The sequence below is a fragment of the Protomyctophum parallelum genome (genome assembly GCF_964188405.1).
Source record: "Protomyctophum parallelum genome assembly, chromosome: 13".
Taxonomy (NCBI): domain Eukaryota; kingdom Metazoa; phylum Chordata; class Actinopteri; order Myctophiformes; family Myctophidae; genus Protomyctophum; species Protomyctophum parallelum.
The window spans coordinates 31,315,497-31,332,519 of NC_139708.1; the positions used below are offsets into that span (position 1 = coordinate 31,315,497).

General features: G+C 46.0%; 1 protein-coding gene across 1 annotated transcript; it reads left to right on the forward strand.

Moving 5' to 3' along the window:
• Positions 1–13,945: 13,945 nt before the first annotated feature.
• On the forward strand, positions 13,946–16,757 carry LOC310868607 (sarcalumenin-like; the record flags this gene model as incomplete). Its single annotated transcript, XM_083779063.1, has 7 exons — positions 13,946–13,988; positions 14,669–14,764; positions 15,006–15,098; positions 15,232–15,348; positions 15,512–15,745; positions 16,149–16,601; positions 16,711–16,757. The coding sequence occupies 7 exons, from the start codon at positions 13,946–13,948 to the stop codon at positions 16,755–16,757; spliced, it is 1,083 nt and encodes a 360-aa protein (XP_083635189.1).
• Positions 16,758–17,023: the final 266 nt, after the last annotated feature.

Below are 17,023 nucleotides of genomic sequence, written 5' to 3' on the forward strand. Positions count from 1 at the left end.
GGTTACTAAAGTAACCCAGAGTTTATCTAAGCTCATCTCGCTCAAGAATCGCCTAAGGGTGTACATAAACCCCCCGTATCACTACCACCAGTTGAAAAGGAGGCCCGACCCGGGATCCCTCCCCCAGCAGTCCCCTGCCCGTGGGGAGAAGGAAAGGCAAGGAGGCTATCTGGACCACAGGCCCAGTAGACAAGAACCTATCCAAGGAGCTAGCCAGCGTAGACTGTCTAAGCACTCAGACGCGGGCTGATGGTACCCCATCTTATATGCCCTAGGATCTATCTCCTGAAGTGCGCGTGTGTGACCGTTGTTCCCAACTGTCCCATCACATAGCGGCAGCTCCCGGAACGGCGTGAGCAATTCCAAAAGATGCCACGTCCAAGTTGTAGTACGTGGCGAAAGTCGAAGGGGACGACCAACTCGCCGCCGTACACACATCCTGAAGTGAGGCTCCCTTTGCAAGGGCCCAGGATGCAGACATGCCCCTCGTAGAGTGAGCCCGCAAACCCTCCGGGGGTTGTGCTCCTCTTTCGGCATAAGTCAACTGTATGGCTTCCACAACCCATTGTGAAAATCTCACCTCGGTTATGGGAGTCCCTCTTCTCTGAGGGTCCCATGCAACAAACAACTGACTGCCCTTCCTAAAGGCAGCAGTCCTGTTCACATACAGTTTCAGTGCCCTGACAGGACAGAGACTGTTCAGTCTCTCGTCCTCCGCCGATGCGAACGGGGGCGGGTGGAAAGCCGCCAAATCTACCGGAGCACATCCGGAAGGAAAATTCTTAGGCAGGAACGACAGGTTCGGCCTGAGCGAAAACCCTGTTATCGTTCCCACTGAACCTCATGCAGCTTGAGCTCACTGAGAGCGCATGCATGTCACTAGATCGCTTCGCTGTAGCCAAGGCGACCAGCAGGGCGGTCTTTAGTGAGAGAAATTTCAAACCCACTGTGTCCAGTGGTTCGAAGGGGGCTCTTGACAGAGCGTGTAGCACCAAGCTAAGGATCTAGATTCCGGCCGAGCACGCTTGACACCCCTCATGAACTGACGAATCAATAAGTTCTCACTTATTGGTCTGTTGTCCATACCCACATGGTAGGCCGAACGGCCGCCAGGTTGAGTTTGACCGAGGAGTTCCCCAAGTTTCTATCCAACAATTCCTGCAGGAAGGTTAGGATAAGAACCACCGAGGCTTGAAAAGGAACCACCCGTTCCGGCCTCGCAGCACACCAGCGCACAAACACGTTTCAAGCCGTGTTGTACCGCTGTCTAGTTGAAGGGGCCCTGGCTCCCAAAATCGTCCCAATGACTCTAGGGGGCAAGCCCGTGGCTACTAGGGTCGACCCTTCACCGGCCATACCCAGAGATCTAGGTCCTGCGGGCGCGGGTGGAATATCTCGTGACCCGCCTGGGTAAGCAGATCCCTCCATAGAGGGAGCTGCCAGGGCCGGTCGTAGAGGAGGGGACAGATGTCCTGCCTCCAGGATCCTCGGGCTGGCGCCACTAGGAGCACGCTCGAGCCCTGAACCCTCACCCTGGCTAAGGTGAAGGGAATCAACTCCAGTGGAGGAAAAGCATAGAGTAGGCCCTGAGGCCACCGATGTGCCATCGCGTCCAGTCCCAATGGGAGCAGTCAGGGAGAAGAAGAGTGGACACTCCTCGTTCCCGCCTGCAGCGAACAGGTCTGCCACCGGTGTCCCGAACCTGTCCCAGATCTGTTCCACTACACCCGGGTGTAGGGACCAGTTGCTGTAGCGGAGGGGACCTCTGGACAACAGGTCTGCACCCGCGTTCAGAAGTCCCGGGACGTGGCAGGCTGTCAGTGACAGAAGACGTCTGTCGCACCAAGTCGAAAGCCTGTATGCCAACGTGTGCAGGCGTAGGGACCTCAGTCCACCCTGCCTGTTGATGTAGCACATCGTTGTCGTGTTGTCGGTACGGACGAGGACATGACAACCCCGTATGAGCGGCTCGAACGCTTGCAGCGCGAGGAAGACCGCTAGGAGTTCCAGATAATTGATGTGGGCGGACCTCAAGGTTCCATCCCATATCCCTCTGGCTGACCTGCCTTCGTGGGTGGCCCCCCACCCACTCAGGCTCGCGTCCGTAGTGACGACCTTCCTGGTCAACGGTAGACCAAGGGGGACTCCCTCCGTCAGGATCCGTCTGTCCGACCACCATCTCAGGGCGAGCGTGCATTCCCCGGGGATTGTCACTCGCCGCGAGAGGAATCTGGTGGGCACCCGTAGAGACCTCAAACAGCGCTGAAAGGGTCTCATGTGGAGTCTGCCCAACCGCACCGGAGAGATGGCCGATGCCATCAGTCCCGCCATACGTAGGCAGATCCTGAGTGGCAGTCTGTGTCCTCTCTGGAACAGGGCCACGCACTTCAGGAAGGCGTCGATCCTCTCCGGGCTCAACCGAGCCGTGAAGGAGACTGAATCCAGTGCTATGCCTATGAAGTTGATCGACTGGGCGGGCACCATAACACTCTTCTCGTGATTTATGGTGAACCCTAGGGAGGACATATGGGACACCACCCGAGTGGTGTTCCACAGTGCCTCCTGTGGCGAGCCCGCACTCAGAAGCCAGTCGTCGATGTAGCTTGCTACACGTAGACCTCGTCGCCGCAGAGGGGCCAGAGCCGTCTCGGTGCACGGTTGACGAACACCCTGGGGCTCAGGGACATCCCAGAGGGGAGAACCGTGTACTCGTACACCTTCCCCTTGAAACCGAACCTCAGGAACTTCCTGTGAGGTGGGTAGATAGGGATGTGAAAGTAGGCGTCTTTCAGGTCTATAGATGTGAACCAGTCGTTCAGGCGTATAGAGCGCACAAGAGACTTGGCTGTCAGCATCTTGAAGCGGAAGGACTTGAGGTACCGATTGAGAGCTCGTAGGTCCATGATTGGACGTAGCCCCCCCCCCCTTCTTCTTGACCAGGAAGTAGCGTGAGTAAGACCCGCTGCGACTCTGGCTCAGGGGTACCTCTCTGACAGCCTTCTTCTCCAGCAGAGTTGATCTCCTGCTGGAGAACCTGACCCGCCTCACCGCGTGCATCGGAGTAGAGGACTTCTCTGAATGCAGGGGGTCTCATAGCGAACTGGAGCCTGTAACCTCTCGCTATGGTGCGGAGAACCCAAGGAGACGCTCCGCACAGTTCCCACTGTGTCAGGCGACGCGCAAGGGGGTTCTCCATCGCCAGGGGAGCGCGTCGTCGCGCAGGGCTGGCGCCCCCTGGTGGACCAGAGAAAATTTCGGCATGACCCGTCCTGCCAGTGGCGTTTAGGCCCGCCACAAGGCCAAGGTCCCGCCCCACTGTCGGAGAGCCCGGGGGCTACTCCTGGCAGTGGGTTCATGTCCCCCCGATGTTGTTGTCGTTGTTTTTGTTTTAATGGCGTGAAGGCCTTCATTACAGGAAATAAAACAGGTACAACATTGGAAACAACAACATGTCGATGATCGGCTGCACCCGTGGTGATGCTCCGCATCGTGAGCCCCCGCCTCTTCCTGGGCGGTCTGAGTGTGAGAAGAACACTCGAATCCAGGCTCGGGGGGGGGGAGGGGAGACGTCTGGTCTCGTCTCCCCTGGGATGGGGACGGTGTCACTTGCTCTGTGGCTCCCCACGGCCTCTGCCCTGGCCTCGTCTGGGGCCATGGGGCGGGCGGCCGTGGCCACGCCCAGCCGGGCGTCTGTCACGGTTGGGGGTGTCGGCCGAGGCACCGGACGGTGCCAGCTGGCCTCCTGCCCTCTCCTGGTGGGGCTTGGAGCCAGAGCGGCCACCCCTACCACCGCTGGTGTGCTGGGGTTGGCGTGCGGAGGGAGCTCTTGGAGGAGCTTGCTGTCCGTCGTCCACCTTGAAAAGCAGCCTATCTAGAATGCTAAGCATGCTAGGGTGGCATCGGCCATCCAACGAGGTTGCTACTCCCGACCTCGAAAAGGTTAGCTAAACAGCTAAACAACCCTAGCTTCACAATGTACATACCTGTAATGTTGAGGGAAGCAGTCGGTAGTCGAGGGTCGCTGGGGAACCACGTCGAGTGAGACTCGTGCCTTTGGCCGCTGCGTGAAGTAGTAGCAGCGGTAGTTGTCGGTGAAGGCCTAGGACTGCATCCGACATCTCGTTGTCGCAACCACCCGGCTCGGGGGAGCCTCGTCGGTGGGCCGATGAGATCCCGCTGGAGGGAGAGCAGCACCCAGAGCCAGCCGGCGAGGCCTGGCTGATGTCTTGGGTCTGGCTCCACAGGCCTGTTTACCAGTGTGGTGAAGAGCGTGTGGAGCTTGTTGTTGGCGGTCCGAGCCGCCTTCCTGGCAGGGGAGGAGCCCAGGGAGGACTCGTCATGGTGTCTCTGAGACGCGTCAAGGTTGAGGGGTCTGGAGAGAGAGGACGAGGTGGTGGGCCTAGGCCTCGAGGTTTGGGGCTGGTCGGGACAGCCGGGCTCGGAGGTGTCGACCAGGGACCTGTCTTGGTGACTCTTGACACGTGAGATGCGTCAGCTTTTCTCCCCGTCTGCGAAGCAGAAGCAGCAGGGGTAGAGACCAGAGGTCTCGAGAGCCTGGCGAGCATGCTCTAGACCCAGGCAGACCATGCAGCGAGAGTGACTGTCCTCAGGGGACAGCAGGTTGCTGCATTTGCATGAGAAAATTCCCGGTGGCGTTCCTCCTCGGGAACCCGGGAGGGCTGTTGTCACCCCTGCTGAAGGTCCTCCTGGGTCTGGTTGTGCTGTGTAGCGTCACCGCCAGTAGCCATGTTGCCTAGTGTAGTTTTCCAACTGTACACTGAGGTGTAATAAGGCTAGAAAACTAACCAGGGTCTTCCGACACAGGGAAGAGTCTTGTAGGTCAAGCACAGTTGTAGCTTAAAGAAGGAACCAGCAGTTCAAGACATTGTAGAAGCACTTCTCCTTTAAGTTATAATATAAAATTATAAAAGAAGAAGGTGGTGGAGTAGAAGAGTAGGACTCGTGGTGCTCCACTGAAAATCAGCTGTCTAAACAGAGAGGACCACGTTGTGAAACTGTGGTGGCCAGAGAGGCTGTTTAGTTGCGTGAAAGAAAGGCGCCGGACTACGGGAAGGCCGCAAAGCCTGGGGCTCGCGTAGCGCGGCCGTCGGGCTGGTGCTGTTTAGGTCTGACGACACAGAGCGATGCGGCGGTTCGTTGGGTAGTGCGGGTTGCGTAGAGCAGGCCCGTGGCCTTCGATAGCAAAAACAACCGTGCCAAAAGGAAGCTAGAGAAGCTGTAGTCAACGCCTGACGGCTGGAAACTAGCTAGTGTCTAGCGGAGCTAAAAGGCTATAGCTGCGTTAGCGGGAGCTAGCTAACCTAGGAAGGCTAGCGAAGCTGCGGCTGGATAGCAAGCTAGCGTCGTAACCCGGCTACGGTGGTTGCTTGTTGTTGGTGACGCTAAAATCAACGCCTAGCGGCAGAGGATTAGCTAGAAACACCGGTAGCAAGCGAAACATCGTTGCAGCTTGCTGCTTATGCGGGTTGTCTGTTGCCAGGGTTCTGTTGAAGTTGCGACTGAAACATACCCACTGAGGGTCCTCCTGGGTCTGGTTGTGCTGTGTAGCGTCACCGCCAGTAGCCATGTTGCCTAGTTTAGTTTTCCAACTGTCCACTGAGGTGTAGTAAAGGCTAGAAAACTAACCAGGGTCTTCCGACACATGGAAGAGTCTTGTAGGTCAAGCGCAGTGTAGACGCAGCTAGAAATATATATATACATATATAAAATATATATATATATATATAATAAACATATTTAATACATGTTAAATGTATATCCAATATATTTAATAAATAGCTACAGGACCACAACAACAAACCATAGATTGCATATTACATATATAATATATACATATATATATATATATATAATAAACATAATACAAACAGTAGCTAGAGGCAACAGGAGTAGCAACAGGAGTAGCCGCTAGAGGAGGCTAGAGGTAGCTAGAAAGGCTGCTAAAAGCAGCTAGCTAGTAGCTAGGGTCTTCTACCAATCTAGCCGTGGGCTGTGAGGCCGTATGGAAGCCTGTGATCGCGTGGAGCGGGGGCTTCCGAGCCGACGGGGTCTTGCGACACAACGTAGTGAGAAAGAGCGTGGTTCAGCGCGGGCTGAGGGAGTCTGTAAAACTGCGTGGTAGCTAGTAGGGTCCCTAACAGTTTTCGAGGCTTTAGCAGCAGAGAAAACAAGGGAAAACAGAGCTAACAAGCTGGGGTTGCAAAACGGAGGCTTAACAACTCACCGTAGCAGAGCAGCGCAGGTTGACGTCCGCGGATCGCTTCTTTCCGACGAGCGGCTGTCTCGTCCATTGTCGGCTGGCTCTTGTCCAAGGGCCAGGCAAAGCTTCGCGGCTAACGTGAGGTCTTCCGACGCTGGTTAGGCTAAGCGAAGAGCTAAGCTAGCGTTTGTCAACGCTAATAGAGCTATGTTCAAGAGGCCTCTCGGCACTGCTTGAAAAAGTCCTAGAAACTTACCTAGTTTCTTTTTCTGTGTTCGTGAGTGTAAGACCACCGGGTTTCCACCGCGAATTCCAGGGTACAAGTGAAGCACTCGTCCAGGGGGAATAATAGTCTCAACGGAGTTATGGAAGTGGTAGTCTTAGAAAATACATCTGTGTTAGCGCAGAAAAAGGCAGGAATGACGTCTTCCGGCTGTGCGCTGCTTTATAGGCTCTGGGCGGAGCTTGCAGCCACAGTCGTGACAGACAGCTGCACGACCCAATCAGTATTGTTTCGTGAGTATATGGATTTATTCTGTGTTGGCACCATGGAAATGGCGCCACCCTTAGGCGATTCTTGAGCGAGATGAGCTTAGATAAACCAAGATTACTGCATGTTTTTGTGACGTTTACCTACCCTAGGGGACCTGGGGAGGACAGGCTAATGATTTGAGTCATTAGCCTACTTTTTTGAGGCATTACATTTTGTTTGACTCTGTTCCACAGATAAAGTACAATTACAATTTAGGCATTTAGCAGACACTCTTAATCCAGAGCTATAAACAGTAAGCAAGAACAAAAACATGGTAATACAATATCAGATGCATAAAAATTGTCATCATGAGTCATATGTAAACGAAGAACCTAATAGTGGAATATCTACATATAATGAAACTAGGTGTAGAGTGTTATGTTACATAAATTGAGCCTAATGCATACACCTGTATGGTCGTCGTCGAAGTGCTACGGCAAGTGCTACGAGCTAAGATGGTCAACAAAAACACCTTGAAGACCTTAACAGGAGCCCTCGTACAAGGTTTCTTTGACTATGCATCCACCTCTTGGTACCACAGCACCTCAAAGGCCCTTAAAACAAGGCTCCAGACCTCCCAAAACAAACTGGTCAGGCTCCTACTTGGCCTCACCCCCCGAACCCACCTCACTGCCCACTTTGACAGGCTGGGATGGCTTAGGGTCGACGACAGAGTACAGCATCTTGCAATGGGTCTGGTCCACAATGAATGAATGAATGAATTTTATTTGTATAGCACCTTTCCAAACGTATAGTTACAAATTGCTTTACAGACAGGTTATAAAACAGTAATCATAAAAACATAAAAACAACAAAACATCAAGACATCAGATATAATAAAGCATGAAGAAAATAACAGGTCATAAAACAATAAAAAACAATATTAGGAAAAACACTTGGCATACAGATGTGTTTTTAAAAGCGTTTTAAAAGAAGGCACTGATTCTGCTAATCTAAGAGCCAAAGGCAGGGAGTTCCAGAGCAAAGGTGCCTGAGCCGCAAAGGCCCGGCCACCCCGATCTGACCAGACGCGTTGCAGGAGGAACTAGGAGGGCCCTCCCTGATGACCTAAGGGAGCGCACAGGGTTATGGGGTTTCAGCAAATCTCTTAAATAAATGGGAGCTAGACCATGTAGACTGTAGAGCTTTAAAAGTAATCAATAAAATCTTAAAATCAATTCTGTAGCTTACAGGGAGCCAGTGAAGATTAGCTAAAATCTGTGTGATATGTTCACGTTCACGTTCACTGCACCATCTGGAGGCGAGATATATATTTTTTGCTCATACCAGAGTACAGTGAGTTACAGTAATCCAGTCGTGAAGAAAACACCTAGGTTGCGGGCTGAGTGTGTGATGTTTGCAGATAGGGTGCCAAGTTCAGAATGAAATGATTGGGTTGAGTTTGGGGGGCCAAATATGATAATTTCTGATTTGGATTCATTTAATTGCAGAAAGTTATGAGACATCCAACTCTTTATGTCAGAGAGACACGCAAGAAGGCGTGGTACGTTTCCTGCAACACCAGGTTTAAGGGGGATATACTTTGATTGATTGATTGAAATATTTATTAACAGTTTGTAGAATTTACAGTACATTTTAAGCACAAACTCAATACAAAGACTGTCAACTGTGAGTGGACGACCCAATTAAGCATTACACTTGTTTACAACAGGGTCCACATTGTTCATACATACAGCTGCGTATCGTCCGCATAGCTATGGAAATGGATTCCATGGTTCCTAATAATGTTTCCAATTGGCAGCATGTAAATTGTAAAAAGTAGTGGACCATGGATAGAACCTTGTGGAACGCATTTAAAAGGAGCTCGTGATGAGGAGGCCTCCCCAATCACGATTGAGAAGCTTCTGTTTGTTAAGTATGATCGGAACCACTCTAAAGCAACGTCGTTTATGCCGACCAGGTTCTTCAGGCGTTCGATTAGCTCAGGTCTAAAAGGAGCTCAGGTCTAAAAGGAATAAAATTGAGCAGTCACCGGAGTCTGCATTTAAAAGGAGGTCGTTCGTAACTTTTAAAAGTGCTGTTTCCGTTTCCGTGCTGTGCAAGGCCCTAAAGCCAGACTGAAACGTTTCTAACGCAGAATTAAGATTCATAAAATTGATCAATTGAGTAGATACAGTTTTTTCTAGAATCTTTGATAAAAATGGTAGTTTAGAGATTGGTCTAAAATTGTTTAAAACTAAGGGGTCCAATGAGTTTTTTTTTTAGAAGAGGTTGGACCAACGCATTTTTAAAATTCGAGGGGAATATGCCAGTTGACAGAGAACAATTAACTAAATTCAACTAAATTCTTTTCGCTCCTATGCCACCAAAATGTGGAACGCCCTACCAACAGTCATTAAGACATGTGAATCCCTTGACTCCTTCAAAACCGCTCTCAAAGGGCACCTACGGATGGCTGCAATTAGAAACTGGCCTCTGTAAAATCTGAATCCCCCCCCCCCCTTTCCCCTCACTGTATATGTATGTATCTTTTCCCTTTTTGCTTCCTATATGATGAATTCCTGTTCTGTTTTTTAACTACATAGAAGTGTCTATTTGTATGTCTCTAAATGTTTTGATGAATTGAACAATGTGGACCCTGTTGTAAACAAGTGTAATGCTTAATTGGGTCGTCCACTCACAGTTAACAGTCTTTGTATTGAGTTTGTGCTTGAAATGTACTGTAATTCTACAAACTGTTAATAAATATTTCAATCAATCAAAAAAAATGAGTCTGAAGAGGTGGGTTTTCAGACTATGGCGGAAGATTGGGAGTGAGTCTGCAGTTCTTTTTGCAATGGGAAGTGCATTACATAGTTTTGGAGACAGAAGGTAAGAGTTTGGGACGTGTGGAACGTTGTCCCCGCATTTTTTGCGAAGGTAGTTCCATCCTCCCTGCATCAGCTGATCTGAGTGAGCGTGAGGGTCTGTAGGGTCCGTTCAGATATGGGGGTGCTATTTGGTTTTGAAGGTGAAAGTATGCAGCTGTCTGACTTGTTATTATGATATCACAGTGTTATCTCTGTTGCTCAGAAGGCAGACTACTGTATGTGTTCATGCTATGTGCTTTAGTATGTCACACTTGTAGCCTACATCAGTGCTTCTCAAAGTGGGATCCTGAGACCGACCCCCAGGGGTCAATGAGGGGTTCCAGGGTGTCCCCAACAAAAATGAGGAACAGTTTAAATACTTAAAAACTCTTTCAGTATAAAAAAATTGCTGATCTACAAGCTCAATGTGTCGCAATGTGATTGCTGAAAAGTTTTGATACAAATATTGAAAAATAACGATTTGACAAAATTAATACAAATCTTTTCTTCTGGGGGTCTCTGGCACATCTTTTTGGATGGCCAAATAGGCTGTATATCAATTTGAAGTCCTTGTCATGAAAATGTTTGAGAACCACTGGCCTAAATTAATTTATTTTAAATTTGGATGGAGTTGAAGTCTAGTATGTACTCGAGGTCAAAGCACGGTTGTAACAAATATTGTTTTATAGGTCTATGCACACTAACTATCTCTCTCTTTAGTAATATACGCACATCACAGGGATGGGCATGCACACACGCACGCACGCGCGCGCGCACACACACACACACACACACACACACACACACACACACACACACACACACACACACACACACACACACACACACACACACACACACACACACATTAAATATGGTCTGGTCGGAGGAGCTACATAAGGACACATTATTTTGTCCTGTCTGATGCTGATTTCCTTTACCATGAATTTCCCTCCTGGTGAACGAGTAAAGATTTCTCTATGATATGGATCGTTGAGAAAGCTGTTCATAATACAAAGAGACACCATTTGTGTTTTTCATTTATTCCTCAGATTCCACAATTCTATAAGAACCGATGCTAAATAAGATGTTCTTCCTTCCACGATACAATTAATAATCACATGAACATAAACATTAGCGTCCCTATTCTGGGCATGTCATAATAGGCAAAGAGTGGTCAACAATAGGAAAACATTCTGTAAAAACAGCTGATGTAGATCGGCTATTTTCAGCAAAGATATTTGATGTATTGTAGAGGGGCCATATACAGTATAAAAATATGGGGGCCAAGTATAGACCCCTGGGGGACCGCATAGTATAGGGTTTATGAGGTTAATCTAGGAAATGTGCCACAATGTGATACACAATTCCAAACTGCAACAGGCGTGCTTAGAAACACAATATCGACATACATTTTAACAACCAAAAAATATATTAGCACACAAATATACTGAATATCCTGTGTGAATTAATTAGCTTGCAAAATTATGCTTTCAAAGCAACTCGCAAGATTTAAGATTTGAAGTCACTTTCTGTTGGTATCTGTTTTAATTATTTATCTGGGATAGTTTCTAGCTGCAGCTGTGCTTACACTTTCTTTTAATTTCCGTCAGACTATTATACTGTATACAATAATCCTGCCCTCCACAGTCAAAGTCCTGTACATAATTTGAATACAGACAGACCCGTTTAGTGGAGAATGATTAAGGCTGCTCTGTGTTATTCATATGAATAGTCAATGGTAGAGAGAGAGCATCAGTGATGATTGATGACCATGAATATGTGTGGTCTCACACCTTCATGAGCACCTATTGCGTGCAGTGGTTCAATCCAACCTTCTCATCATCCATTCAGGATATTCAAGAGCCTGTTGATTAGATCAATAGTTGATCAATAGCTGGATTAGGGTCTCTGTGCCCCCACCCCCTTTAACTTTTAAACAGTATTATAGTCTGTGTCTAGGCATAATGTCACAGTTCTCCTGAACTCAGCAATCATGAAGGGTTTCATTACTTGCGCAAGCAGAGCGCGCAAGTAATGTGATCGGTCTGGTCCATTTGTCGTGACAGCCGTTCCGCCATTTCAGGACCCCCCCAGAAAAACATCAAATCTGTGCCCGTATTGCTGGACCAATGATGACGAAATGACCATATTTCTTACGTCATCATTTAGAGCTAGTCATACACGTATTTCTTACGTCATCATTTAGAGCTAGTCATACACATACGTGTATGACTAGCTCTAAATGATGACGTAAGAAATATGGTCATTTCGTCATCATTGGTCCAGCAATACGGGCACAGATTTGATGTTTTTCTGGGGGGGTCCTGAAATGGCGGAACGGCTGTCACGGTTTTTGGACCAAAGTGACCACAGAATACCGCTAATCAACTTACAACTACACACTTTATACAGTATAGAGTATAGAGTATATATGTATACATATATAGTATATGCCTATATACTATATATATACTATATATATTTCTTACGTCATCATTTAGAGCTAGTCATACGTATACTATATACATAATCAATAAAAAATAATTTACCAAATTGTGCCTGATCTGCTGGGACCAGAGTACGTGGTGTGTATGTAAGAAATATGGTCATTTCGTCATCATTGGTCCAGCAATACGGGCACAGATTTGATGTATGACTAGCTCTAAATGATGACGTAAGAAATACGTGTATGACTAGCTCTAAATGATGACGTAAGAAATATGGTCATTTCGTCATCATTGATCCAGCAATACGGACACAGATTTGATGTTTTTCTGCGTAAGCCTCAAATGTGTGTGTATGTGTATGACTAGCTCTAAATGATGACGTAAGAAATACGTGTATGACTAGCTCTAAATGATGACGTAAGAAATATGGTCATTTCGTCATCATTGGTCCAGCAATACGGGCACAGATTTGATGTTTTTCTGGGGGGGTCCTGAAATGGCGGAACGGCTGTCACGGTTTTTGGACCAAAGTGACCACAGAATACCGCTAATCAACTTACAACTACACACTTTATACAGTATACTATATATATACTATATATATTTCTTACGTCATCATTTAGAGCTAGTCATACGTATACTATATACATAATCAATAAAAAAAAAATTTACCAAATTGTGCCTGATCTGCTGGGACTAGAGTATGTGGTGTGTATGTAAGAAATATGGTCATTTCGTCATCATTGGTCCAGCAATATGGGTACAGATTTGATGTATGACTAGCTCTAAATGATGACGTAAGAAATACGTGTATGACTAGCTCTAAATGATGACGTAAGAAATATGGTCATTTCGTCATCATTGATCCAGCAATACGGGCACAGATTTGATGTTTTTCTGCGGATGAGGAAAAGATATAGAGAAAAAGATATAGGTGGGGGAGTTATGTTTGCTATAAAAGAAGATATTTCCATTGAAGAAATTCCAACTGAAAGCAGGATATTAGAGAAAGTAGAACATATATGTATACATGTAAAAGATAAAAATCTATATATCATTCTTATGTACAGATCACCTAAAACAGAGCTTTCAAAATTAAACACATTTCTCGAATACATGGTACAGTATATATCATCTCCGACTTCTGCAATTTTGATAATAGGAGATTTCAATGAAGACCATAATACTAAGATAGAAAGAAGTATAAAGACCTACATGTCAAAATTAGGCTTTAAACAATTAAATACAAATCCAACTACAGATTACGGAAATATTTTAGATCATGTATATTTTAACAAATGTGAAAGTATTATTATAGAAATTGAAGTTAGAGACACATATTACTCTGACCATGATTTAGTATTAATATCACTATAGTCTAACATGAAATAGATTTAAAATTAAAATTAAATTTTTTATTCAGTTTATATACTTTTTTTTATAGGCGTTTACATACATAAATTAGATAGGTAGTAAATAGTTACACCTAATAATTACACATTTCAAATGTTCCTTCACAGAGATATTGAGATTCCACCGTTTACAGAAAAAGTATACTGTATAACATATTTTAATTCAGTTTATATACCTTTTTTTTCAACACATATAAGTGATTTATTTTTCTCTGAAAAATAAAAGGGATCCAGAATATATCTACAATGATAAAACAGTATTTCTTATATAGATAGAAACTAGAATCATACTTAATACTAAATGTTTACATGTATAGTAGGTAGCAAATAATTACATCTAAACATTAATCATTTCAAACATTCCTTCACAGAGATACTGAGATTTGGCAGTTTACAGCGGGCGAAAACATTACATGCGCGCTCTGCTTGCGCACTAGTTGGCCATTTATGGCCTACTAGTGTGCAACAAGCAAGTATGCACTCGACAGAGTGCAGTTCTAGTTTCAATCTGCTTTGTCTCCATGCTGCTCTTGCATCCCACAGAAGGCAAGGGTTCTGATCTGGGTAAGTTTCTAGCTGCTTTCTCTACTATATTTTCTCTACTGTTACTCTACTATACGTTCATGGTTGGGTTAATAATACTGTACTGTGCTACTTTGTCAGGGATGGGCAGTATTTCCACAAAATATTTATATTGCATATGTGTATCTTAAAATGTGAAAAATACTGCAAACAAGTTCAAATTCATGGTACAGTAAAACTAGATAATTGCAATATATAATGTATAAATTGTAGGGTAACTTTGAGGATGAAGATGAATGCCCAATAATGATTATGCTAGCTAAGTAGAACAAAGTAGAACAAAGTCAACAAGGCAGTTAGAGGATATGGCATAAGACAAATCAGACTATTAATTACAAAGTGTTAGCCTAATAATTGCAGAACTCAGGGTTAATATATTTCATAACGAGAGAGTTCCAGATCCAAAACGGCCGACTGCCCGGTCGGTCGGGGATCTCACCCTTGCTGGAGGCCTGGTTCAAATTTGGCCATAAATGAATTCGTTTATCCAAAGATCACTAAACTAAGTAGATATATTTAATTAGAGTGGTGGAAAATGTTGCACAGCACTCTACTGAGAGCATCTGTCCGTATCTGTAGCTTATCAATTATACACAGGTGTCTGGAACTGTCAACGGTCTAGCTTTCAACGTCTAACAATACTTTTCGAATGTGTTTTACAGAGAAAGAAAACGATGCCCCCTCCATCCTCAGAGACAGATCTCACATCAATGAAACGCTGCAGCTGGATTATAAGGAGGACACACAGTACCAAACAGGTTAGAAGCACATGTCTGGTGGTGGAGTAAGTTCGCGAGCCTGAAATGTTTGTTTCTCTGATAGGAATGCTAGAGTAGCATATATTAGTGCAAATGGGAAAGGTAGTTAACACTACTAGTCTAACGAACAAGCCATCTCATCCTCTGTTAATTAGTGTGTTCTCTTTTTTTCCATTCCAGTTGCCTCTTTCGGCCTCTGACATATCTGACTTATTCTCACTGCTTTTTCATTCTCGTTTAGCTCTGGAGAAGTTGCATAACATCTACCGCTCATCCATCATACCCCTGATGCAGGCCTACAAGTACGACGATCTGGGACAGCCTCAGATCTCAGGTATGCTGGACGCTTCTCCTTGTTTTATATAGTATATCCATATTTTCCATATGTTGAGATGAATTTGTGAAGTTGAGGGTTATGCTTTTGTTTGTCGGTTTTACACATTTATTTTACTGTTCTTGTCTTACAGAAAAGGAGATTACCTCCAAGCCCATGGTGTTGTTACTGGGACCTTGGAGTGTAGGAAAGTCCTCAATGATCAACTATCTCCTGGGCATGAAAGACGGTCCCTACCAGCTTCACATAGGTTAGCCAACAGCTGATTTCCCACTTCATGAAAATGAGTCTCTTTCTCTTCTTATCTTGCATTAAAAACATGTCCTTTTCTTTGCTGGACTTCTCTCTGTCTTTCTGACACAACCAGCTTTTCTCAGGTTTTCCTCATATTGTAATTTGTTCAACATCCTCAGGTGCTCAACCCACTACCTCTGAGTTTACGGTAATCATGCACGGGGAGAAGACCAGCAAAGTCCAGGGTATCGTCATGGCAGCAGACAGCTCCCATCCTTTCTCACCTCTAGAGAAGTTTGGCCAGAACTTCCTGAAAAGGCTGACGGGTTTTGAGATGCCCCACAAGATGCTGGAACATGTCACCTTTGTAGACACACCTGGAATTATGGAAAACCGCAAGCAGCAAGAGAGAGGTGAGACTCAGGGGACACCTCACAGACACCAGATTAATAGTTTAACTCCTGCTTCTTAACTGTGCTGTATTAATAAGCTCTGTTTCAGCGTGACCTCGCCTGTAGGTCATTACTGGTGCCTACTGATATACAGTACATGGAGGCACTAGGCTGCAAGTCGTTTTATTTCTGAAAAGTCATTTGAGAATTTGTTATAAATGCAGAATGCCGCCGATTATCTTTCCCCTGGAGAAGGCAGTGTTTTAACTGCAGCCTATGAGGTTGGCAAGCCAATTCCATTCAATCTTCAATCTGCTGTCTGGGTATGTCCCAGTCTGGAAGCTGGGGAACATGCAAACTCACAGTCGCAGGGCTTTCCAATTATAACAGTGATATTGACAATTCGTCTTTTTTTTCTATCCAGGCTACCCCTTCAAAGATGTTTGCCAGTGGTTCATCGACCGCGCTGACCTGATCTTTATATTGTTTGACCCCACCAAGCTGGACGTGGGGCTGGAACTGGAGATGATCTTCAAGCAGCTGAAGGGCTGTGAGTCCCAGATCTGCATCATCCTCAACAAGGCTGACAAAATGGACACACAGGACTTTATGAGGGTGTATGGAGCCCTGTTCTGGAGCCTAGCCCCCCTCATCAACGTGACCGAGCCTCCCCGAGTCTACGTCAGCTCCTTCTGGCCGTACGACTATGCCCCCGACACCAGCCGCGAGCTCTTCAAGCGCGAAGAGATCTCCCTCCTGGAGGATCTCAACATGGTGATTGAGAACCGCCTGGAGAACAAGATCGCCTTCATCCGCCAGCACGGCATCCGCGTGCGCATCCACGCTCTCCTGGTCAACCTCTATATGCTTTGGCAATGTAAACGTATCTTTTCTCATGCCAATAAAGCCCTTTGAATTAAATTGAATTGAATTGAATTGAATTGAAAGCCTTCTATGACAACCAGGGTTTCTTCTGTGATCCCAAGCTGGAATCCTCAGCAGCGTCAATGCTGACAAGCAGAACGGCCTGTGAGAAACAACCAGTTATGCATTTTGATATACCGGTATGCTGTGATACTTGATTGTTTTTTCACTATTGTATTTTGTATTGTATATTGTATTCTCTAATGTATTCTGTAATGTTTTTATTTATTTATGACTGGACTGTTGGAAGATTAGCCAATAGGCTAAAAGAGATCCAAATAAAAATCAAATCAAGTGGGAAGGAGTGTGTTTGTTAGCTATCTCTTGATTACTATAGATTTTCAGGCCGCCTTCAAATTGAGTCCACTGATCAGA